Here is a 27488-nt window from a genome sequence, read left to right on the forward strand (position 1 = left end):
GTTCTAATGGTTCAGATAATCGTGCGTGTCTTTCGTCAAAAGTATATGGATTTTCTTGAAAAGAAATGCGTGTAGATGAATAGGGATTCTGGGTACTTGTGGGTGTTGTTGGACTTTCTTGGGACGTTGTTGGTGGGGACTGATGTGGGGGTTATTGATTAGCATTTTTGGAAAAATTCTTTGAGTGAAGTTTTTTATGATGAAAATTTATGTTTGTTGCAGTATTCTTCAATCAAAAGAAACAAGAGAATAGTGGCGAATGCGAATGTGATGATTCCCTTTTTTATACAACTACATATTGTCATAATAAGTGATGTTAAAAATGTGAAAAAAATTACAAATAGTAGAAAGATATCTGTTCTACTAAATAGATTACGAAACATTTAAATAGTTATGAAATTATTGTACCTGAGGAGGTTATCAAGTACTGTGGAGAGGGACATATATACTTCAAAGATTGGGTAGAAAATTGAAAAAAAGATGGCAAAATTTTATGAAAAATATGAGTAGGGTTTCTATGACATAAGTTAAAATATTGTAAAAATTTTTAGAAGATTTGAAGGGTTTTTTAAAAGTTTTGAAAAAATTAATTTGAATTTAATGGCCGTTGTTGAGAGAAGCATTTAAGAAGTGATTTGGTCTGTCGATTTTTTTAAAATTTTTTGGGGCTAAATTCGAGTGTGGTCGGATTATTTATTGATTTTTGACAAGTGGTTTGGATTTCGCCAAGTGTTGTAAAGGGGTTATTTTGAGATGTCGGGGAGGTCTTCGTAGTTTTGTTTTTATTTGTGGATTAATTGGGGGTATCCAAGAAATATTCGTAATTTAGGCTAAATGATCATGTGCTTTTTGTTCTTTTCTAATAATTTTGCTTGAGGAGTTTGTGAGTGCTAAGTTGGGAAAATATTGTTGATCTTTGTACTGCTTGATAGGGGAGGGCTGTAATATTGAGATTATATTTATTTCATTTGTCATTTTGTAGCGGTTTGCTTATTTTTGACCTGGAGGTCTTGGAGTCATAGTTATACATAAGCTTAGAGGTGAATATGTGTCGGCTAATAAAGTCGTATTGCTGTAAATAAAATGTCTTTATCGGGATAATTTCTACTGGCTGAATTTGAACTAGATCTGTTGGATTGTTTTTCAGCATGTTTTTTTGAAAATGTGGATTGTGCAAAATAATTAAAAGAAAATGATGGAGATTGAAAATGAAAGCTATTTTTTAATTTCAACTTTCCTTAATATTTTAGATTGTGGAATGAAGGTTTTATAATTTTTTCTTGGTTGACTTCTGAGTCCTGATAATTTTCTATGTTCAGATTTTTTGATCTTGTGGTAAAATGTTTTCTGTCAGTTTCCTATTTTTTCTTTCTTTTTGAGGTATTCGTGTTTTTGGTTTAAGGCATGTTTGCTTAACGATTTCTTTTCGTCGATCTGTTTTTGAGCTTGTTTGTTCATCAGTGTGGTGATTCAATTTAGTTTCTGAATTGTTTTGAATAATTGTGTTATTTCGCGGAGTGCACATTCTTTTGGGTAATAGTGTAATAGATTTTTTCGGCGTTGAATAATTTCTTTTTTATTTGTGTCAATCAATTTGTATGTGACATCAGTGATTTCTCAACTATTTGGTATGGTCCTTTTCGGAGTGGTTGTAACTTTTTAGAAATTCATTTTTGTGTTGTAAAATTGGGAATTAAAACAAATGTTCCTATTTTTAAATCTGTTGCTGGTGTAAAGCGTGAATTGATTTGGGTGTTTATGTTGTCTTTGTAGCAATTTTTTTGTTATTTTTTGATAAACTTCATTGTGTTTTTTATCTCTATTTAAAATCCATTCGGTGTGGGTACAGGAAGCTAAATTAAAAAAATGTGGATGATTAAAGTGGTCGTCTTCATCATGGGTATGTAGTGGTAGATTATAACAAATTGATTCTTTGTTTGGTTGACAATAACCTTGTGCATTTTTATGGGCGTTTGCTGTAAACTTTATTAGTTTACACGGTTTTTGGTTGAAAACCATTTCAAATGGTGACATTCCTAATGTTGTTGTCATTTGTGAATTATATGAAAGTGGAAATAATTTTACATCTGCTGACCATTCAGTATATCGGGTATCATTTCCATTAACGATACATCTGAGGTATTCTTGTAATGAACGGTTCATACCTTCGACTAACTCATTTGTCTAAGGTGCATGAGATGTACGTGGTTTATCTTCAATGTTATATAAGTGGCATATTGTGATGATATCATTATTAATAAATTTAGTGCCTTTGTCTGTGACTAAAATTTCGGGTAATCCAAATTTAGCTATCCAGTGTTCGTAGAGTGTGATATATGCATAATAAGCATTACAATGGGTTACTGGATTAAGTGCTAAATAATGTGTAAATGCATCAACAGTTACCATTATATATGAGTTTCCTTCTTAAGATGGTGAAATTGGTCCTTTTGTGTCAAATGATATTCTGTGATTAAAATAAAGCCTTTGTCTTTTAAAATCTTGTTTATCTTCGATTAATTTTTCATTTGGATAGGTTTCATTTAATTGGCATTTTATAGAATTGTTGCATAACACTTTTATCCATATTGGTGCATTAGGAAAATAAAAATGTTGTATAAAATTAGAATATGTTTTTTCTGATCCGGAATGTATTTTTGTATTTAAGGTATGGGAAGTATTAAACGCGATTAGCATCATACTTAAAGCTAGACACGGTACTTGATTTTCTAGAATGTCCGTTTTTTCATTTATGGTGGTGCTGTTAAATTTTCTGAAGTATCTAAGGAGTGTTTTGTTTCCTAAGATTGTCGTATCAGCTCTTGTTGGCTTTGTTTTAAACTTGTGCCGTGATTTGAGCTGTCTAATGGCGGGATAATGGTTTTGGTATTTTTGTAATAACTCACGTGTGGTTTTTTTCTGTTGTTGGTAGAAAAATATTTTCTATTTCAATTTTTGATAGAGGTATTGTATCAAGCGGGTCATGAAGATTAAAAACTTTTTTTATCGTGTATTTTGATCATTTGGTAGCAGTACTCATAGATCTATGGTATCAGTTAGGTTTTCCTTTTCTATTAAAGGCAAATTGTCTTTTTCATGTGGTTGTTGTTTAAGTCGTTTTTGTTGAGTATTATTTTTGATCCAATGTGAATATGGAATTGGCTTGAATGTAGATGTTCCTAATAAATCAACTTCATAATGGTTGTTTTGACAATCTAAATAGAGTGAAAAATTTTGTAGATTGTTTATTTGTGACTGATCTATGTCAGTTTTTACTGCGTATTTAAATTTTAATCGTGGTGAAGTTTCATCTTTGGCGAGATAAAATTATATGTTTTGTGGTATTTCAACTGTTGTTTTTCTTGTTAATAGTTCAGGTGGTGTATTTCTTCTAAGAGTATCAGGTAGTGCAAGGTTTTTTCCTGCTGTCCATACTATGTGTAAGTTTGGAAATTTAATTAGGATTAGTTGAAATCTATAAACTCTATGGTTTGGATTTGATTTTTGTGTAAAAAGAAATATGATAGGTTTATGGTCTGTAAAAAAAACTGTTGGATGTTTGGGTCCGAGTATCAAAAATTCATAACCTGTTAAGGTGTGTATGATAGCTGTACATTCTCTCATAAGGTTAGAGAGTCGTAATTCAGCTTGTGTAAATAGTCGAGAGTTTGCTGATAAAAGATTCATTTTGCTGCTCCGATGCCAAAATTTGAAGCATTGCACATTGCATAGAATTGTTGATTTGGATCTGGGATTGTGTTTGATATCTGTTCGTTGAGAAGTTTTTTGATTTCTTCAAATAGTTTTTGATGTTCTGTTGTCAATTCAAAGTTAATTTGTTGTCGAAGAATGTTGTAAAATGATCTTAAGCACAATTGCATTTTTCATACGTATTTACTCAAGAAGTTTAATTCCAAGAAAATCATGTATTTTCTTTTTATTTGTTGGTGGTTGAATTTTTGAACTGCACCAATTCGTGATTTCAGTGGGGTTATAGTGTCTTTTTCTATGATGTGTCCAAGAAATTTTACGCCTGTTAAGAAAAAATGTGATTTATCTGGGGCTGCTTTCATTTTTTCGTTCTGTAAAATTTGATGATGTTTTTCTAGAACTGTGAACATTTCATTTTTGTTTGTGATTGCGTGAAAATATCGTCTAAATAGTGGTTGCAATTTTACTAAATATGAGTGGTCTAAAAATTTTACTCATGAAGGCTGAGAAAGCTGCTGGTCCTATGAATATACCATAGAATATTCTATTAAATTCGTATTGTTTATTTCCAATAATGAATTGTGTTAGTCGTCGTGATTGTTCATCTAGTGGCGTTTGGTTATATGCACTATTCATGTCTGCGGTTGTGAAATTTTTACCGTTTATTTTTGATAAAATTACTTGAATTGGTTCCATTGGCCAATTGCATTTGGATCCATCAATTAGTGAATTGAGGTATCTAGCATCTAGAACTATTTTTAATGATTCTCTTTTGGCGAGGATAATAACAGGGTTAATAAAGGTGTTTCCTTTTGGTTGTTCTTCTTTATTTAATGGAGATATAATTTCGTATTGTTCTAGAATGTCAAGTAGTCTATTAACTTTGTCATGTAAATGAATTGGTACTTTACTTGCTCTTTGTTTTTTGAAAACTGCGTCAGGTTTCAAGGGTAAATGTAGTGGTGAACTTATTTTTCCAATGTCAAACTTAGATGTTGCATAAACTTTTGGATATTTTAAAAGTAAAACGGCTACTTTTTCAAATTCATTCTGTGCTAATTGGGAGTGTTGAAAATTGAACATTGTCAAGAATTTTTGTTGTTCTTCTGTATAGTGTGATATTTTGAATGTTGGTTTAAAATAAGGTGTTTTTTGAAATAGTCTGTGTTCCTTTTTTCATTACTTATTATATTTTCTATTGATAGTTCTTCATCGGTGATTGTTGACTGACATATATCTAGTAGTTGTAATATATTATTCACTATGTATGCTACTTCTTTTGTGTTGGAAATGGTTGCATTAGTTTCGCAATATCCCAAGAGTCCTAAAGGTAAGGTGATTTTGTATGGTGAATTGTTATACACGTGTAGAGAAATAATATCGGAATTTGAGTTTTTCATGTGTTTTATGGATGAAATTGTTACTCTAAAAGTTTTGTGAATTGGTCTAAATTCAAAGTCTGACATATAGAGATGTTGTCGATTTTGATTTTCGTCGTACTGGTGAACTTGTTTAATTGGAAATTCATAATTATTAACCTGAGAGTGAATTGAGATGTTTTCTTTCTTTATTAAAGATGGGGTAAAATTTTGAAAAGAATGGTGGTTGTTTGTTCATACTTTGGAAGAATGTTAAAGCGGTGTTTTGCATTTTTGTATATTTATCTTTTATATTAATTTTACTCTCTAATACATTAATAGTGGGTATAAAATTTGTGATGAATGGAATTCCATTAATACTGTGTTTTGTATCTGTGATATGGAATATTTGATCAAATGGTTTATTGAGAAGTTTATTTTGTTCCATTGTTTTTGTGGGAACAAAGAAAAGATAAATTTTTCCATAATTTGTTAGGGTTGAGCCTTGTGCTGTTGCTAGTCTACTTGTTGTTTTTATGGGTGTTAGTCTTGGGTGTAGGATTTTGATTTCATTCCAAGTTGGAATATTGATGATATTTGATTCTGCTCCAGAGTCTATCAAAAAATCTATTTCAAGGTCTGGTGGTTGAAAATCTTTACCTTTTGGACTTTCTAAAAGATAGGTGATTGTCCAATTTTTTTCTTTTGGTGGTTCTTTTGGTATATTCTGGTAAATGTGATTTGTACTAGAACATGGTGTTAGTTCTTTTTCAGGTTGTTGTGATGTTTTTACTTCATTTACTATTTGTTCTATTGGTATGTTATTACTTCTAGGTCTAGTATGATAATCTAAAAGTAATTCCAAATGATTTTCGTAAATTTGTGAATAAAAAGGTTGTTCGTATGTAACAGATTCATAATCATTTTCAACTTCTATCATGTTGACTAAAAGTGTGTTTTCTATATCACTGTCTGTGAAGTCACAGTTTCTGTGATTTAATTGTAACTCAGTAGTTTCTGTGTTATCAAAACCAGGGGGGTCTGAATTTAATTCATTGGTTGTTTGTACTTGATTTTTTGTATCTGATATTTTGGTGTATTACTTCTATATTTGTTTTGAGAATCTGGATAACGTGTGTTATTCCTATGAGGTGATTGAGAGCAGTTTCTTTGTCTATTGTTATAGTTTGAATTCTTATTTTGTGAATTATCTATTGATCTATTTTGATAATTAAGGTAATTTGATCTTTGGTGATTTGATCTATTGTTCGAGTAATCTCTTGATTGATTATTATATTGTCGATTTCGATAATTTGAATAACTTCTGTTCCTATTGTTGGAATAATTTCTGTGTCTATTGTATGATGAGTTTCTTGATGTATCATTTAAATAGTGTCTATTCCTAAAGTGTGAATGGGAGGGAACTGGTGTCAAACGAGTAATTCTGTCTGTTTGAGTTCGATCGTGAATAATTATTTCGATAATCCTTATTTCTACTGTGTGATCGACTATATTAATTTTGTGAGGGATTCTGTGAATTTCTTTTATCTGGTGATCTACCTCTGTAGTTAGAATTATAAGGTGATTGATTTCGTGAATGATTTGAGCTATTTGGTAGTGGTTTTCCCGAGCTAATGTTACTATCAATGTTTTTGTTTGGTAAATTTTGATCTTTCTATTATGTATTGATAGAATGATTTATTTGGTGCTTTGTACTTCTGTGGTTTATTTTGATCGTCTTGCTGTTTTTGTCTGCATTCAGCAATACTGTGTCCGTATCTTCGGCAATAGTTACACCATTTTTTAAATGATGGTTTACCTTTAAAATTTGGGTTTTTCTCATTTATATTCAGAATTTCAGTGATTTTTTCGGATAAATATGTGTCTAAATTATGTATATTATTTAATTGTGTTGTTGTTGTTTGAATATTATTAATGTACTGTAATTTGAGATTTTCTGTTTCTTCTAGTTTCATAGTGATTTCTGCTTGTTCTAGTTTATCTACTAGTTTTCTGAAATCTAGATCAAGTTCTCGAATTGAGGAAGGATGTGATGCTCTCTTTTTAATTGCTATTTTTCGGTGTTAGAGTCATCATTAAAAACTCTGTATTTTTTGTGTTTTAATAATCATGAATATTTAGTGAATACGCTTTTCGGACTACTGTTTCGATGCTTACTGCTAGTTTTTTGATCGTTTCATTTGGTAGTCTATGAATTTCATTGCATAAAACTCTTTGATGTTGTTTGTTTCTTTTTGAATCAAACATTTTTTTAAAATTCTTGTGGGAATCTTTTCCAATCTGATTTTATTTCTATAAGTAAAACTGAAAACTATTTTTGAGCTGCGCCATCGAGTGTGGTTTGTATTAACGCTGTAAATCTATGTATCCAATTTTGGTGAAGTGGCATATTTATGGGTTCAAGTCCTATGTTTAAAATTAAATTTGCTGTGACTGCATTTAAATAATCTTTTACAGAATATTTAGGATCTGTGCCAGTGAATACCATCAATAGCTTGTTTGATTGGATTGATTTGATGATCCACCCATGAGGTATGGATTCATAGTCATCTATAGTGATTCTACGGCATTTGGCATTTGTGAAAAATTTGTGAGTTGACTTTTTGTGATTTCGTGTTGTTGTAAATAATAGGGTCATGGGATTTCATTTAGCATTTGCGTTGGTTGATAATAATCTGTGTTTACTGGGTTTTGCCTTTGTATTGGTTGATATGATTGTGTATAGGTTGATTTTTGCGTTTGCAATGGTTGGTGATTTTGTGTGTTAGCTGGGTTTTGTGGATAAAAATTTGTATTTTGAGATGCTTGATTTGGTCGAGGTGGTTTTGCACAGTTTTCTTGTGTATATGGGGCAAAAATATCTGATTGATAATAATCATCATCATCTGATGATAGATAATAAGGTGTATAATAAGGTGTATTATGTTTACCTTGGTTTTGTTCATTACTTTTACTCTGTTGAAAAAATGGATAATTTTCACTTTGGTCTTGTGAATTGCGTGGGTAGTCATGGGAATTTACTGAAGTTGTTCTTGGTTGCCGAAAATTTTGTCTTTGTGAAAAGAAAGGATTTTGAGTATTTGGGCGAAAAGATCTAGATGTTTGTTGTCTATTTACATAGTTATAATTGTGGTCTGCAAAGTTGTTTCTAGTGAATGTTCTTTGTTTTTGAATCGGTTTCATCATAGGTCGAAATGGTTGATAGCTCACATGTGGTTATCTTGGTTCAATGGTGGGTTTAACGTAGATTGTAGTGTTACTTGTGGTAAGATTGGATTTTTGGTCTTGGAGTTGTAAGATTTGGATGTTTTGGTGAGATACTTTGCTGTTGTTACTACTGTGGTAACTACTTCTTCATTTGTGAGATGTGATGATGTTTGAATATCTTGTTGTGTGAGATCCCTAGTTCCTTTTAGATTTTCTTGTTGTATGAAAGTTGAATCTAAAGCATTATTTCCTGTTCTATCGGGTAGAAATGAGTTATAGTTTAAAGGTATTGCATCAGTTGTGGGTGGATATACCTTAAAATAATCTTTGTGTATAGAAATTATGCCAATGACTTGACTTGAAAAATCTGTTGGTATGTTAATAAACAATCTATGAGACCATTCAGAGTCCCAAACATAATCTGAATCTTCCGCTAATGCTGTATCATCTGTTGAATTTTGGGGTCTGAAAGTTTTTCTTGCTTATGAGATTAAATCAAGATTATGTGTGGAATAATCTATGATGAACCATGCTAAGATTTTTTGTAAATCGTGTTTAACATTTTGTGAAACGTCGTTACTGGTTAAATTTTCACGGATTGCTTTTAAATATTCGGAAAATATCGTGATTTCATGTCTTACACTTGTATGTTTTGATGTTTGAACTGGTAAAGTTCCTTGGGATTCTGGTTTTTCTAATATAGATAATTAGCTATAAATTATTCGAAATACTTCATTACTAAATATCGAATTTGCTCTTTGCGAAATTTGGTGTTGTATATTTTTTATATATTCTGTGAATACTTTTGAAAACTCTATATCTAAGTCGTCTGTTTGAAGTAAATACCTACCATGAAATTTACTTGGGCTCCGTAATTCTATGGTATAGATTTCGTACTGTTGTGTCAGTGTACATATTCCCCTGAGGTAGTGGTCGACAATTTCTCTTTTGATTTTTATTTCTGAAAGTTCTGCTGCGCATGGGCTAATTCCTTTTTCAAATAAATTTGCTAATAATTTTTGACAAAATTTTGTTTGTCCTCTATCTTCAGTGAGGGAAATGATTATAAATGGGAGGATGGAGTTTTTATCTTCACTTTCTTCATTTATACTCATTTTTGTGCTTTATGACTGTCAATTTGTAACTTTCTATGTGTTTTATTGGTTGATTTCAATTGTATAGTCGTACTGGTTTGTTTTTTGTGTGTTTTTTATTCTTCTTTTCCTTGTATTGATGAATGTGATGTGGTTTCTGAGTCAGAAAAATATAATGTAACATTAACTGGGTAGTTCTTTTTTATTGAGTCTTTCAATCTATAAAGTTCTTGTAAATGACTTGTTTCTGATTCGGAGAATGCGTTTCTTTGTTTTGAAATTTTTTTCGTGTAATTTGTCTTTGTTTGCTTAAAACGACAAACAATCAAATTTTTCGTTTGATTGTTTGTCGTTTGGTTCTGATATATCCTGTTGACTGTCTGTGTGGAGTGATTACGGGATCATATTTCACAGTTGTGTAATATGATTGTTTGTTTATTTCCTAAATTGTCTACTGACATAAGGTTTAGGATGACGGATGCAATATTTGGATTAGTGAATTTTACAATGCTTAAATTGTTAGTCCTTACAATTTTTTCGGTTTAGCCTAACTTGGGTCTTGTTTTTTAGGGTTGGAAAGAAAAGCATATATCGATTCCGAAGAATGATTGTTAGTTTCTCATGGCTAGTCCAAGTTAAGGTGTTAACTTACTTAATCTTACTTAGGGGTAATGATTGTGTTCAAGGGTTGCAGAATAGTAAATCGATCCACAAGGTTCAGGTATAATTAGAACACAAGTAGTTCGAAAGATACTATTTTAAACTTACTAAGTTTAAGTAATATCTTTGGTGAGGTAAGAGGGGGGATCAAGTGAAGGATGAATAACCGAAGTTCTTCACAGTTTATCTTAATTAGAATGGTTAGTGTTATTGAAAAATTTCTGTTAATCCTGGGTCGTAGAAAGGGTTGGATAGTGAATCGACGTTTTAGGTCGTTAGACAATATGCTAACTGTGTGGGGGGGGGGGGAACAAAAAAAATTCTATTTGATCTTTTTATCAATCGTTATTGTACAATATTAAGTTTAGCGCCTGTAGTTATCGGTGAAGAATTTTCTTCAATGATACTATGTCTGCAAGTGAAAATCTAAATTCATTGCTAATAAAACTCTGAATATAAAAGTTTGTGTTGGCTTTTGCCGTACGACCTTGAAACTTATGGGTAAGTTCCGTTGTAGTCGTATATCGTCTCTTGTCCGAGGTTTTCTTCCAATACCGGGAGTTCTCGTATTGTTCGGAATGATGGCTCTGATCTATCGAGTTGTAGAGACATTTCAATTAAATTATTATTGTGTAACATTTTTGTGATTTTGTCTAAGTCCAATCTATTTTTTGTTAGTTTAAACTACTTTATTGCCTAAGGTCTTATTCGAGACTTATGGTCGCACCAGATGAGTTATGACGGAAGGTCTAACTCATAGAGTAATTTCAGATAAGGTACACCGTCTGCTCGTCACGCTAACTTATTTTCGGCCGGATAATTCGTGCAACTTCTTAGTCTAATACCGATCTTAATCTTACTCTTATATCTCTTAGTCTCAATAGATCTAGAGTATACTGGTTTGTTACGAGTTGGTCTCTTGGAAAAGGCAACTAAGCTGTAAGTTAAATTCAGAATTCTCTGGTGATGAAACTACAACTAGTTTCAGCACTTACAAATAAATGGGTTGTTAGTTAGATGGAGAATGATTGGTTAGTCTTCAATAATTTATAGGGAAAAATTATCTAATTTATAACCACTAATATTATACAGTTTGGATCAGGTTCCAATTAACACCACTGTTGATTTTATTGAGCATTCAAGAAAATTACGAAAGATCTTTCATACAGGATTTAGTGATAAGCTGGTTGAAATGAGAAGTAAATTAGACTGACTGAATTCCTTGTGCATTGATTCACTGGACGCCGATCATTTAAAATGGTTTTGTGCACCAGAAGCATTGCACCTAGACTATTTTTTCTCGAAAAAAGAAATACCAGTCCTAATCATCAAGTATACAAAACACAAGCCATCAGCTTAATATATAATCACAGGGAACCACATCTGCTGCCGCCAACAATGTCACTGCTGTTAGTTATATTTAACAAGAAAATTTTGAATCATCTGCATCAACAGCTTTTTCCCAAACAATTAGCTCTCAGAAACCCAAAGTTTTGATCGCCAGCTACCAAGTTTGCTTGAGTTTGGGAATGATAAAAACAATTCTTCTCATTTTCTAAATCAGCGAAACACGCTCAACGCAGATGCAAATTCGTCTGCACCGAATCCACACGTTGCTTTCCCAAGTGTACATTAATCATCCCTCACTACTTTTAACCACGCTCGCTACTGATTCTTGTTCAAGGTCTGGTTGCTTCCAAGAGTTTTCCAAAATTACAAAACATTCATTATGCCACTGACTCTCAAAATTGAGTCATGGGGGTCGATGTTTTAAATTGCAATTTTGATCAATCACCAGTGTCTGTCCAGTGCATGAGGTTTTTCAGTGGACTCAATTTTCGCCTTAAGCGAAATCTAATACCACGATGAAATCCTTAAGATGATGATCCAATATATCAGCTTCTTTGTTTTCTTGTTTGAACAAATCTGTAAAAAATTTATTGCTAAATCCGTATCGAGATCACACCTTGTGATTTTTGTTTATTTCAGGACTTCTCGATGAGCCTAAGGGCTCTTGTACTTTATCAGTGCGTTGAACAGCGTATGCAAACTTTTTTTTGAAAATCAAATGTTCAGACTTTCAAAGTTTAAAGAATAAGTTAAAGATGAGAAAAAGTCTGACTTTACTCACAAACGAATTCTAAAAAACTTTTTCAAAAGTTTGTCCAAAAAACTATTGTCCCAAGTTTTTTTTAGAAAAATTGTCACAAATTTGGTTGCAATTTATGACTAAAAAATTAATTGTGAAAGACATATAGTTGATAAAGGGAATTGGTAAGCGTATACTAGATTTTATGTGGTACCTGATCCTGCGTGGAAAACTAAAAACAAAAATGTTTAAAGCTGACCTGAAAGCTGGTGAGAAAACATTTCTAGTTGATTAAAAAAATTGATGGAATGAACGGAAAAATTTAAAGAAAATTAGTCGTTTTTTCGTTTTTTGTCATGTTTAACCCCACAACAAATCCAAACTAAAATCGTGATTGATTATAAATACATAAAAAAGGCCCCATAATGATTGTGAAAATGTTAAATCCCCGCTAGTTAATGTGAAATTTATGAAAATAACATATATCTACGGAAAAAGTTCAAAATAGAAACATCTTTCTAAATTAGAATATAAGTCATCAATTTTTTTCTGATTTGAAAAAAAAAGTTAGCATGATTTTTTCTTTCGAACTGTTCAATAATTGAAACAAAAACTTGCTGAGATCCTTGTCAACTGTGCATGGTAGGATAAACATCAACAACTAGCACACAGTCAGAGAAAAACGCCACTGAAAATCATGTTTTCTGAGAACTTTTCGAGCCAATTTTTATCACTGTCTAAGTGCCCGAGTTTTTCAGACGCAGCTGGTGGACGTAGTGGTAATTAAAATAGGAGCCATGGGACTCTTGGGCACAGTAGCGGTAGTCAGTGTTATGCTGATCAAGACACGGGAGAGATTGGGACTTACGAGGGAATGTGCAATACCCATCAATTTGAGACTGTCGGGTGCGAATTTTAGAGTCATCTACATGGCAGAATGAACTCCGCTTTAGTCCTCGATTTTGGAAGATGGATCCTGTAGATGAACTTTCTGTAAGGAAAGAACTTTGATGATTCTGACCAGTTCATTTTTGGTCAAAAATTCCTCAGATTAGTATCCATCAATCAAATAGCGCACTTATGCATATCAGGAACCCAGACTGGAAGTATGTTAAGCAACCAGTGTGTAGCATAATAACAGACAAAAACAGAGTGTCTTATTGAACCCACTGAACACACCAGTTTCAACCCAACATGGAACAAAACTTCCCAACGCTTTGCTGGCAAGGACAGATTATCAGGAGACGCCGATTTTGAGAAAATATGACGTAGAGAACTGTCAAATTGTGCTAGCCGGTACGTAAAAACAAGAAGGAAATTTCCTCTGACCTTGAAACCTTGCACTAGGCTTTAAATGAGCAAAACAATCCTATATTTTCGTGAGTTGTCACAGTAAAAGATGTAGTCTTCCTTCTTTCTTCCATACAAGTCATATAAAATCTCTTTCAAGCACACACTCACCTATTCCTCTCTATAAATCCACCTCCGCCTTACGTCAGTTCAATCATGGTTCTTCCAAAACGATGCTCAAAATAATATTTACAAATACTCGCCAACATTGATGACAAATTTTACAAAAATTATTATTCAAATCAAACTCAAAACTCAAACTTAACGTAATCCACACTTAATAACAAAACAATGTTAATCCACACGAAGGAGCAATTAATCAAAGACAAAATCATAGTTGTTTTAAAATCAGTCCAAACGCTTTTAGCCTTTCAGTGCTTCGCTTGACGCGTTACAGTACTGACACCTTCCACGAAAGCTGTTCGGAACAATACATTCGCGTTATTGAACAGCCCGTCTTTAAGCGAGACGACTATGAATTGCGAGGACTGAAACTTCGTAGCAATGAGCCTTCCTATGTTCTGGGTGTGACTAAGATCCAGTGCTGAGTCTATCTCGTCCAGAATGTACAATGGCGCCGGGTTGAATTTGAGCATGGCTAGGATGAGTGAAATTGCGACCAGTGACCTTTGACCTCCAGATAACTCAGTCAGACTTTCCTTCCAGACTGTGCCGAACCTGAGATGAGAACGGAGTAACGCTACTAATGATTTAAACAGACTTCAAGAAATGGGCATCATTTATTCAACATTTACATTGCTTGGTCAAATTTCTTATGCATTTAGGCCGAATTGAAAAAAACTTCCTTCTTAACTAGTCTCAGAAGATTACATTATAACTTTATTTAAAAAATTTAAAAAAAAACACTGATCAATTCATTTTCATAGGGAATTCTCGAGAAAATAATCACTTTAATTAATGCCAAAAACACTTGCGGCTACTTTGATTGACGATTGAAAAAATTCAACCTGCAGCGGATCTCCAGCCCATCCAATTCCGTTTGACCGGCCGGGGGTTTCAACTCGGCAAAAGCGTAATCCAGAAGAGTGTTGAGAATGACTCCGAAGTCCTTGTTCACTCTGGCTATGGCCTCTTTCAGCGCCTTCCGCTTCTGCTCATCCAGATCTGCCATCGTTCGCTCCAACTTCGCCTTGTCTTTCAACACCGTGTTCTTTTTCACCTATTTATAAAAGGCTCCATTAATAAATTCGTTAAATATCTGACGATAGTTCCGATCAACCGTAAACCCCCCCCCCCCTTAGCATATCCCCCCTAGCCACATAATAGTTTTGAAAATTAATTCTGTATGATGAATGCATTTCGAATAAACGCACAAATAAAATTAGTTTCTGGTTTCACAATTTTCATGTATGATTTGAATGTTAATAATTAATTAACTAAATTATTGTATTTTCAATAAATTGACTCTCATAAAACTGTAAATTTTGTATAAATCTCGGCTATACTAAAAATTCCTGAAAAAAACCATATCCCACCTCCCACCTAAATCGATTGAGGGAGGAGGTACTGTACGATTGATCCAGATAATTCTCAATTCTGAATGATTGGAGTATTTTGAATGCAATCGTAATTAACAGCTATCATCAATTTTACAATGGTAAATTTTTGTTTCAATAAAATTTCCTAAAGTGCCATAGCAGTAAAAGTGTTCGATTTTAATTATAATTATAACGGTGATATTTTTTCAGTTTTCTTTTTAACCTAAGGTTGAAGGCATACAATAGCTATAACTACTCTATTATAATTATGACCGATGTTCAAAATTGTCTATAAACAAACTATTTCACTTTTTTTGTTACCTTATTTCACAACTAGCATCAATTTTGCAATGGAGATTTTAGCTCCAAAAATGTCATTTAACGGAATTGCATTAAAAAGTTTTCATTTTTTCATTTTCATATTTAACGGAAATATTATCCTAAATTTTATCCTAAACTCTCTCCTGCATAATTCAGTTTATTCACACTAATTATCGCCTTTCAGCACTTTTCTCTTCTACTAGTCCATATAACAAGCTTGATTACGACCTTAATCAAATTCAATCATGCGTAATTGAAATTCTATCTTAAATTTGAGATAAGCCTGATTTGGTGCAGCAATATATCGTGCCAAATTTTAAGCACCCGGGTTGAGGCTGTGGTTTTATGATCAGACGGTCGCGACCAAGTTTTGGTATGCTCTGACTGCCGGGACCGAAATTGGATATTTTCAGACCGCGGCAACCAAAATTTGGTATTTCCAGACTGCCGCGACCGAAATTGGATAATTTTAGACTGCCGCGACCAACAAAATGTGGTATTTTCAGACTGCCGCGACCAACAAAATGTGGTATTTCCAGACTGCCGCGACTGAAATTGGATATTTTCAGACTGCCGGGACCGAAATTGGATATTTTCAGACCGCGGCAACCAAAATTTGGTATTTCCAGACTGCCGCGACCGAAATTGGATATTTTTAGACTGCCGCGACCAACAAAATGTGGTATTTCCAGACTGCCGCGACTGAAATTGGATATTTCAGACTGCCACGACCAACAAAATGTGGTATTTCCAGACTGCCGCGACCAAAATTGGATATTTTCAGACTGCCGCGACCAACAAAATGTGGTATTTCCAGACTGCCGCGACCGAAATGGGACATTTCAGACTGCCGCGACCAACAAAATGTGGTATTTCCAGACTGCCGCGACTGAAATTGGATATTTCAGACTGCCGTGACCAACAAAATGTGGTATTTCCAGACTGCCGCGACTGAAATTGGATATTTTCAGACTGCCACGACCAACAAAATGTGGTATTTACAGACTGCCGCGACTGAAATTGGATATTTTCAGACTGCCACGACCAACAAAATGTGGTATTTACAGACTGCCGCGACTGAAATCGGATATTTTCAGACTTCCGCGACCGAAATTGGATATTTTAAGACTGCCGCGACCAACAAAATGTGGTATTTCCAGACTGCCGCGACTGAAATTGGATATTTCAGACTGCCGCGACCAACAAAATGTGGTATTTCCAGACTGCCGCGACTGAAATTGGATATTTTCAGACTGCCGGGACCGAAATTGGATATTTTCAGACCGCGGCAACCAAAATTTGGTATTTCCAGACTGCCGCGACCGAAACTGGATATTTCAGACTGCCGTGACCAACAAAATGTGGTATTTCCAGACTGCCGCGACTGAAATTGGATATTTTCAGACTGCCACGACCAACAAAATGTGGTATTTACAGACTGCCGCGACTGAAATCGGATATTTTCAGACTTCCGCGACCGAAATTGGATATTTTAAGACTGCCGCGACCAACAAAATGTGGTAATTCCAGACTGCCGGGACCACAATTGGATATTTTCAGACTGCCGCGACCAACAAAATGTGGTATTTCCAGACTGCCGCGACCAAAATGTGGTATTTCCAGACTGCCGCGACTGAAATTGGATATTTTCAGACTGCCGCGACCAACAAAATGTGGTATTTCCAGACTGCCGCGACCAACAAAATGTGGTATTTCCAGACTGCCGCGACTGAAATTGGATATTTTCAGACTGCTGCGACCAACAAAATGTGGTATTTCCCGACTGCCGCGACCAAAATTGGATTTTTTCAGGCTGCCGCGACCAACAAAATGTGGTATTTCCAGACTGCCGCGACCAAAATTGGATATTTTCAGACTGCCGCGACCAACAAAATGTGGTGTTTCCAGACTGCCGCGACCAAAATTGGATATTTTCAGACTGTCGCGACCAACAAAATGTGGTATTTCCAGACTGCCGCGACCAAATATGGTATTTTCAGACTGCCGCGACCAAAATTTGATATTTTCAGACTGCCGCGACGAACAAAATGTGGTAATTCCAGACTGCCGCGACCAAAATGTGGTATTTCCAGACTGCCGCGACCGAAATTGGATACTTTCAGACTGCCGTGACCAACAAAATGTGGTATTTCCAGACTGCCGCGACTGAAATTGGATATTTTCAGACTGCCACGACCAACAAAATGTGGTATTTACAGACTGCCGCGACTGAAATTGGATATTTTCAGACTGCCACGACCAACAAAATGTGGTATTTACAGACTGCCGCGACTGAAATCGGATATTTTCAGACTTCCGCGACCGAAATTGGATATTTTAAGACTGCCGCGACCAACAAAATGTGGTATTTCCAGACTGCCGCGACTGAAATTGGATATTTCAGACTGCCGCGACCAACAAAATGTGGTATTTCCAGACTGCCGCGACTGAAATTGGATATTTTCAGACTGCCGGGACCGAAATTGGATATTTTCAGACCGCGGCAACCAAAATTTGGTATTTCCAGACTGCCGCGACCGAAACTGGATATTTCAGACTGCCGTGACCAACAAAATGTGGTATTTCCAGACTGCCGCGACTGAAATTGGATATTTTCAGACTGCCACGACCAACAAAATGTGGTATTTACAGACTGCCGCGACTGAAATCGGATATTTTCAGACTTCCGCGACCGAAATTGGATATTTTAAGACTGCCTCGACCAACAAAATGTGGTAATTCCAGACTGCCGGGACCACAATTGGATATTTTCAGACTGCCGCGACCAACAAAATGTGGTATTTCCAGACTGCCGCGACCAAAATGTGGTATTTCCAGACTGCCGCGACTGAAATTGGATATTTTCAGACTGCCGCGACCAACAAAATGTGGTATTTCCAGACTGCCGCGACCGAAATTGTATATTTTCAGACTGCCGCGACCAACAAAATGTGGTATTTCCAGACTGCCGCGACTGAAATTGGATATTTTCAGACTGCTGCGACCAACAAAATGTGGTATTTCCCGACTGCCGCGACCAAAATTGGATTTTTTCAGGCTGCCGCGACCAACAAAATGTGCCATCGTTCGCTCCAACTTCGCCTTGTCTTTCAACACCGTGTTCTTTTTCACCTATTTATAAAAGGCTCCATTAATAAATTCGTTAAATATCTGACGATAGTTCCGATCAACCGTAAACCCCCCCCCCCCCCTTAGCATATCCCCCCTAGCCACATAATAGTTTTGAAAATTAATTCTGTATGATGAATGCATTTCGAATAAACGCACAAATAAAATTAGTTTCTGGTTTCACAATTTTCATGTATGATTTGAATGTTAATAATTAATTAACTAAATTATTGTATTTTCAATAAATTGACTCTCATAAAACTGTAAATTTTGTATAAATCTCGGCTATACTAAAAATTCCTGAAAAAAACCATATCCCACCTCCCACCTAAATCGATTGAGGGAGGAGGTACTGTACGATTGATCCAGATAATTCTCAATTCTGAATGATTGGAGTATTTTGAATGCAATCGTAATTAACAGCTATCATCAATTTTACAATGGTAAATTTTTGTTTCAATAAAATTTCCTAAAGTGCCATAGCAGTAAAAGTGTTCGATTTTAATTATAATTATAACGGTGATATTTTTTCAGTTTTCTTTTTAACCTAAGGTTGAAGGCATACAATAGCTATAACTACTCTATTATAATTATGACCGATGTTCAAAATTGTCTATAAACAAACTATTTCACTTTTTTTGTTACCTTATTTCACAACTAGCATCAATTTTGCAATGGAGATTTTAGCTCCAAAAATGTCATTTAACGGAATTGCATTAAAAAGTTTTCATTTTTTCATTTTCATATTTAACGGAAATATTATCCTAAATTTTATCCTAAACTCTCTCCTGCATAATTCAGTTTATTCACACTAATTATCGCCTTTCAGCACTTTTCTCTTCTACTAGTCCATATAACAAGCTTGATTACGACCTTAATCAAATTCAATCATGCGTAATTGAAATTCTATCTTAAATTTGAGATAAGCCTGATTTGGTGCAGCAATATATCGTGCCAAATTTTAAGCACCCGGGTTGAGGCTGTGGTTTTATGATCAGACGGTCGCGACCAAGTTTTGGTATGCTCTGACTGCCGGGACCGAAATTGGATATTTTCAGACCGCGGCAACCAAAATTTGGTATTTCCAGACTGCCGCGACCGAAATTGGATAATTTTAGACTGCCGCGACCAACAAAATGTGGTATTTTCAGACTGCCGCGACCAACAAAATGTGGTATTTCCAGACTGCCGCGACTGAAATTGGATATTTTCAGACTGCCGGGACCGAAATTGGATATTTTCAGACCGCGGCAACCAAAATTTGGTATTTCCAGACTGCCGCGACCGAAATTGGATATTTTTAGACTGCCGCGACCAACAAAATGTGGTATTTCCAGACTGCCGCGACTGAAATTGGATATTTCAGACTGCCACGACCAACAAAATGTGGTATTTCCAGACTGCCGCGACCAAAATTGGATATTTTCAGACTGCCGCGACCAACAAAATGTGGTATTTCCAGACTGCCGCGACCGAAATGGGACATTTCAGACTGCCGCGACCAACAAAATGTGGTATTTCCAGACTGCCGCGACTGAAATTGGATATTTCAGACTGCCGTGACCAACAAAATGTGGTATTTCCAGACTGCCGCGACTGAAATTGGATATTTTCAGACTGCCACGACCAACAAAATGTGGTATTTACAGACTGCCGCGACTGAAATTGGATATTTTCAGACTGCCACGACCAACAAAATGTGGTATTTACAGACTGCCGCGACTGAAATCGGATATTTTCAGACTTCCGCGACCGAAATTGGATATTTTAAGACTGCCGCGACCAACAAAATGTGGTATTTCCAGACTGCCGCGACTGAAATTGGATATTTCAGACTGCCGCGACCAACAAAATGTGGTATTTCCAGACTGCCGCGACTGAAATTGGATATTTTCAGACTGCCGGGACCGAAATTGGATATTTTCAGACCGCGGCAACCAAAATTTGGTATTTCCAGACTGCCGCGACCGAAACTGGATATTTCAGACTGCCGTGACCAACAAAATGTGGTATTTCCAGACTGCCGCGACTGAAATTGGATATTTTCAGACTGCCACGACCAACAAAATGTGGTATTTACAGACTGCCGCGACTGAAATCGGATATTTTCAGACTTCCGCGACCGAAATTGGATATTTTAAGACTGCCGCGACCAACAAAATGTGGTAATTCCAGACTGCCGGGACCACAATTGGATATTTTCAGACTGCCGCGACCAACAAAATGTGGTATTTCCAGACTGCCGCGACCAAAATGTGGTATTTCCAGACTGCCGCGACTGAAATTGGATATTTTCAGACTGCCGCGACCAACAAAATGTGGTATTTCCAGACTGCCGCGACCAACAAAATGTGGTATTTCCAGACTGCCGCGACTGAAATTGGATATTTTCAGACTGCTGCGACCAACAAAATGTGGTATTTCCCGACTGCCGCGACCAAAATTGGATTTTTTCAGGCTGCCGCGACCAACAAAATGTGGTATTTCCAGACTGCCGCGACCAAAATTGGATATTTTCAGACTGCCGCGACCAACAAAATGTGGTGTTTCCAGACTGCCGCGACCAAAATTGGATATTTTCAGACTGTCGCGACCAACAAAATGTGGTATTTCCAGACTGCCGCGACCAAATATGGTATTTTCAGACTGCCGCGACCAAAATTTGATATTTTCAGACTGCCGCGACGAACAAAATGTGGTAATTCCAGACTGCCGCGACCAAAATGTGGTATTTCCAGACTGCCGCGACCGAAATTGGATACTTTCAGACTGCCGTGACCAACAAAATGTGGTATTTCCAGACTGCCGCGACTGAAATTGGATATTTTCAGACTGCCACGACCAACAAAATGTGGTATTTACAGACTGCCGCGACTGAAATTGGATATTTTCAGACTGCCACGACCAACAAAATGTGGTATTTACAGACTGCCGCGACTGAAATCGGATATTTTCAGACTTCCGCGACCGAAATTGGATATTTTAAGACTGCCGCGACCAACAAAATGTGGTATTTCCAGACTGCCGCGACTGAAATTGGATATTTCAGACTGCCGCGACCAACAAAATGTGGTATTTCCAGACTGCCGCGACTGAAATTGGATATTTTCAGACTGCCGGGACCGAAATTGGATATTTTCAGACCGCGGCAACCAAAATTTGGTATTTCCAGACTGCCGCGACCGAAACTGGATATTTCAGACTGCCGTGACCAACAAAATGTGGTATTTCCAGACTGCCGCGACTGAAATTGGATATTTTCAGACTGCCACGACCAACAAAATGTGGTATTTACAGACTGCCGCGACTGAAATCGGATATTTTCAGACTTCCGCGACCGAAATTGGATATTTTAAGACTGCCTCGACCAACAAAATGTGGTAATTCCAGACTGCCGGGACCACAATTGGATATTTTCAGACTGCCGCGACCAACAAAATGTGGTATTTCCAGACTGCCGCGACCAAAATGTGGTATTTCCAGACTGCCGCGACTGAAATTGGATATTTTCAGACTGCCGCGACCAACAAAATGTGGTATTTCCAGACTGCCGCGACCGAAATTGTATATTTTCAGACTGCCGCGACCAACAAAATGTGGTATTTCCAGACTGCCGCGACTGAAATTGGATATTTTCAGACTGCTGCGACCAACAAAATGTGGTATTTCCCGACTGCCGCGACCAAAATTGGATTTTTTCAGGCTGCCGCGACCAACAAAATGTGGTATTTCCAGACTGCCGCGACTGAAATTGGATATTTTCAGACTGCCGGGACCGAAATTGGATATTTTCAGACCGCGGCAACCAAAATTTGGTATTTCCAGACTGCCGCGACCGAAACTGGATATTTCAGACTGCCGTGACCAACAAAATGTGGTATTTCCAGACTGCCGCGACTGAAATTGGATATTTTCAGACTGCCACGACCAACAAAATGTGGTATTTACAGACTGCCGCGACTGAAATCGGATATTTTCAGACTTCCGCGACCGAAATTGGATATTTTAAGACTGCCTCGACCAACAAAATGTGGTAATTCCAGACTGCCGGGACCACAATTGGATATTTTCAGACTGCCGCGACCAACAAAATGTGGTATTTCCAGACTGCCGCGACCAAAATGTGGTATTTCCAGACTGCCGCGACTGAAATTGGATATTTTCAGACTGCCGCGACCAACAAAATGTGGTATTTCCAGACTGCCGCGACCGAAATTGTATATTTTCAGACTGCCGCGACCAACAAAATGTGGTATTTCCAGACTGCCGCGACTGAAATTGGATATTTTCAGACTGCTGCGACCAACAAAATGTGGTATTTCCCGACTGCCGCGACCAAAATTGGATTTTTTCAGGCTGCCGCGACCAACAAAATGTGGTATTTCCAGACTGCCGCGACCAAAATTGGATATTTTCAGACTGCCGCGACCAACAAAATGTGGTGTTTCCAGACTGCCGCGACCAAAATTGGATATTTTCAGACTGTCGCGACCAACAAAATGTGGTATTTCCAGACTGCCGCGACCAAATATGGTATTTTCAGACTGCCGCGACCAAAATTTGATATTTTCAGACTGCCGCGACGAACAAAATGTGGTAATTCCAGACTGCCGCGACCAAAATGTGGTATTTCCAGACTGCCGCGACCGAAATTGGATACTTTCAGACTGCCGTGACCAACAAAATGTGGTATTTCCAGACTGCCGCGACCGAAATTGGATATTTTCAGACCGCCGCGACCAAAATTTGGTATTTTGAGACTTTGCGGACCGAGGCAATGTTACCGCGACCAAATGATGTTAACCGCGAGCGATATATTCAAATTTGAATTTTTCTCATTGGGTGGACGAGTAATCTCTAAGAGATTCAAACCCCTGATAACCCAAAGGGCCCCCTCGAAAAAACCTTAGACCCGTCCAGATGTAACGTTCTTCAATTTATGCTAGTTGATTTCATTCAATGTTTCTTTTTTTTTTAAATAATTGTATATGGTTCTCAAAGCAACTTCGGCGTTTTGGAAATCACACTTGGGCTTGATCTCTGGTTACTCCCGTATGGGCTCAGTCAGTTAGCCCCCAATCAGTTCTACTGATGATAGAGAGGCTTCAAGGTATGGGACACAGTTAGTAAGAGCAGTAACCGTAAAGTGAACAAGTTCAAGTTTTACTTTTGAAACCGAATAGGGATGCCTACGACTAACGAGTTTCAGAAACTTTGAGTGATGAATTTGAACTATTTTCTTACTTAATTTGGTTTTACACCGACTACGATTGAACAATCATTTTAAATATTGATGCTGAGCTTGGACCTTATGTCATTAACCTGTCTAGACAATGCCATGAATCTGCTGCTTTATGTTCATACACAATTTAATTTCTTTTTTCAAATGTTTTCGGATATATATTTTTCCCTCTCTTTGAAGATCTCAAATTTCGTATTTCATTTGATAAAGTTGATCGACAAAAACAAATTCTTAGAATTTCACCAACCTTAAGCTCCTCGCAACTTCTCTCCGCCTCTTCAAGCATACTCATCGCTCTCATGTTTACCTTCCTCGAAAGCGAGTCTTTATCCTTCTGAAGTTTGGCCAAGTTAGCCGCGATTCTATTCATATCATGCATGGAAAAATCAAATGCCGAATTAGCTTGTCCGAAATACATACACTCTTTCGCTACCCAATCGTATTTGTTTTTCAGCTGTTCGATTCGTTTCTTCGCATCTTTTCCCGCTTTTTCAATCGACTCTAATTTATATTCCATCTGCTGTGCTTCCAACTTATTAGCAGTTATCCCATCGGTTAACTTATGCATTTCTTTGTACTTTTTCTCCAACTCAAGATTAGCTTTTTTCAGCCCTTCTTTCTTTTCATTGTAACTTTTTTTCGCTTCAAAACTTTCTCCTTTCGCTTGGTTCAAATTTTCTCGCGCCAAATCGACCTCTTCTTTCAGTTTTTCTGCCTCTGCTTGTTTAGTTTCTAACTCTTCTTCATTCGAAACGATCTCTTTTTCAATCGCACTAATTTCAGCTTTCAAGTCCAAAACAGCGGTCGACATTTTATCATATTCAGTCAACACATTCTGCAGTTTAGACGATGCTTGTTTTTGGCGTTCGATCGATTTTCTCATCTCGTTTTGCTTAACTTCTGCTTCATTTTTAATCATCTTTTCCAGTTCCGCAATTCTCATTGCCGAGCTCTCAGCCAACTTTTTGTTTTCGTCCAAATTAGCCAAAATTTCTTCCAATTCTTTACGCAAACTTTCAACTTCTTGTTTCCGAATTCCAGTGGAACTATTTTCCAGCCGGACCTGCAAAGTCTGAAGTTCCATCGAATTAGACTCTAATTGACGTTTCAGATTTTCAAACTCTTGCGCCTTTTGTCCCAATTTTGCCATCTCCTCTCGAATTTCATTTAGTCTTCGCTCAACAACAACGTGTTTGTCTTGGAACTCTTTTAAGGCAGAAGCAATCGCAATCACCGATTCTTTGTTAGGCCTGGAACCGCCTCTCAAGAGTCCGTCAGGGTTGAAACTATCTCCTTGGGTAGTTACTACAGGGGTTCTCACTTGAGAATCATAACACACGTCTTGAGCTTTGTCCAAATCATTGCAGATCAGACTATTACCCAGAGCAAACTCCATTGCATTTCTAATATCCTTCTCAAACTCGACGCATTCCAAAGCGTGATGAACATTTTTGTCTCCAGTGATGCTTTTCGCTCTTCTGACAATATTTCCATTACATACTCGACCGGATATTTTATTCAGAGGGATAAAGGTCACTCTGCTTTTCAGTTGGCCAATTTTTAACAACATTTCCGCTATTCTATCATTGTCAACGACCACGTTGAACAACTTGCCGCCTGCGGCGACCTCGACTGCTAGTTGGTTTTCCTTGTCCTTAACATTAAAAAGAGTAGCTAGAACGCCTTTGACTGACTCGTCTTTAAAATTACCTCCCGGATGTCGGTAGCTAAACTGCAACCGCCAGTCTTTCGCTTTCCAACTTTCAATTTTGCTTCGCAACTTGTTCGACTCGATTTGCAAATTACGCGCTTCGGTATTCAGACTAGCAAAAGCGTCTTCGTCAAATCCGAGTTTAGCCATCTTGGCTTTGATTTTCTTCACCTCGTTTTTCAGATAATCGAATTTTTTCTCATCATCGCCACCAGAAGCAGTCATATTATTCAATTCTCGTTCTTTAGAGGTCAAATCAGTTTTGACCTGTTTCAGTTTACGTTCTAGTAATTCGATTTCCGAACTAGCTTGTGACTTTTCCGTATTCGCAGCATTTAGCTGCTCGTGCAAGGAGACCGCTGCGCCTGCTTCGTTTGCGTACATTCCCGATTTCGCGGCCTGGACTAAATTTTGAGCAGCTTCTACTTCTTTCTCTGCCTCGTCTTTTTTTATTTGAAACGCCTCTACATTCTCACTCAACATTTGCAAACTTTTCTGACTTTTCTCTAGATTCGATTTTTCCGTCTTGATAGTTTTCTCAATCTGGACAATTTTCTTGTCCAAGTCTTTCATTTGCTTTTCACGATGTTCGAACTCGCTTGACGCTTTCGCCTCGGCATTTCTAGTTTCGTTCCACTTGACTTCCAAATCTTTCAGAACCGAATTGCGTTCCGCTGCTTGTTGCTTTTCCAACTCTTTCGCCTCAAACGTCAAAGTGTCAATCGATTCCATACTTTCCGTAATGGCATCATTTATTTTTTCAATTGCCTCTTGCTGAGCTTGAACTTCGTCTGCATTGGATTGTGCTTTTTGATCACATTGGTGATACTGATACGCGACTTCAAGTTTGGTCAAATGTTCAATTTGACGAACCATGTCTTGGTATTGCAAATACGACGCTCTTTCCTCTTTCAAACTGCTCAATTTCGGCATGATTTCCTCGGTCAAAACATCCGTTATTTGTTTCAGCTTTTCTTCTTTCTTTTCAATTGTTTTCTGCGCCTGTTCACGTTTGCACTCGTACATTCGAGTTCCAGCGGCTTCTTCGATCATCGATAAGATTTCAGGAGGTTTCATATTTAACACTTTCGTGATTCTTCCCTGCATAATCAAAAAATGAGGATTGTTCACATTTAATTGCACGCTTCGGAAAAAGTCAACAACCCGCTGATTGGTTGCGTTTAAGCCGTTAATCATGTATTTATTTTTACCGTCGACAACAATCTGCCGAGAAACTACAATTTCTCGCTCGTTTTCATAGCCAATCGGACTTTGAGCTCGGTTAGAGTTGTCAAACGTGATTGAAACGGTAGCTCTTGTAACGCCTGCGCGTCCATTTTTGTACACCAAATCGCTCAAACCAGTTGCACGTACATTACTCAAATTAGAGATTCCCAAAACGAAGCAAATAGAGTCGAGGATGTTGGATTTTCCGGAGCCGTTCAGTCCTGTGATTGCGTTGAATTCTGAGTCGAAAGGTCCGATTGTCGTCCTGTTTGCGTAGGACTTAAACCCGTCAATTGTGATTTCCTTGATGTACATTTTGCCTAGAACAATTCACCGACCATCTGAAAATCACTTTTAAGAGTTATTACATCAAAGTGGACATTGGTTAGAAGGCACTTTAAAAAATGAGTTATGAGAAAATTGGTGATAGGTCAATAAGCCGAATGGCCAACAAACCAAAAATAAGATTACCATTCCAACAAGCCAAAAAAAAATATTGCTAGGCAACATAACAGATTGTAACTATTGTTACACAATTCAGCTGCAATTTAATTAATCTGATGTAATTTCGGCTTCAAGATATGGCGGTTTGTTGAACATCCACCAAGAAAATTTGACGTGCCATTAAGCAGCTGCTTGCAAACATACTAGCGTGTAATGCACCTCCGGTGCTTCGAATTTTTAGTAACTCATAAAAAACCGCGTAAATAGGGTAAGTAACTCCAAATTTTTCAAAGTTTTTTATTCAAGTTTTTTTAATACATATTTTGAAAAACCATAAAATTTTGTGAAGTTTTATATAAGTTCTTCGAAAAAATTTTAAATGAATTAAGAAACGCCATCTCTGAAACTAAAAGCAATTGAGCAGT

The 27488-nt window shown here is 36.8% G+C and overlaps 2 protein-coding genes across 3 annotated transcripts in view; one reads left to right on the forward strand and one right to left on the reverse strand.

The window, feature by feature from the left end:
- LOC134842978 (guanine nucleotide exchange factor subunit RIC1-like) overlaps positions 1-27488 on the forward strand; it is a 300792-nt gene that overhangs the window by 133309 nt on the left and 139995 nt on the right. The window lies entirely within an intron of this gene.
- On the reverse strand, positions 13626-26956 carry LOC134842969 (structural maintenance of chromosomes protein 2-like). The gene is made up of 3 exons (XM_063859521.1): positions 23929-26956; positions 14459-14670; positions 13626-14168 (listed from the first exon to the last, which is right to left on the reverse strand). Exons 1-3 carry the CDS (start codon positions 26932-26934, stop codon positions 13862-13864), a joined length of 3525 nt encoding a protein of 1174 aa, XP_063715591.1. The 5' UTR covers positions 26935-26956; the 3' UTR covers positions 13626-13861.

This window comes from Symsagittifera roscoffensis, chromosome 1, assembly GCF_963678635.1.
Source record: "Symsagittifera roscoffensis chromosome 1, txSymRosc1.1, whole genome shotgun sequence".
NCBI lineage: Eukaryota > Metazoa > Xenacoelomorpha > Acoela > Convolutidae > Symsagittifera > Symsagittifera roscoffensis.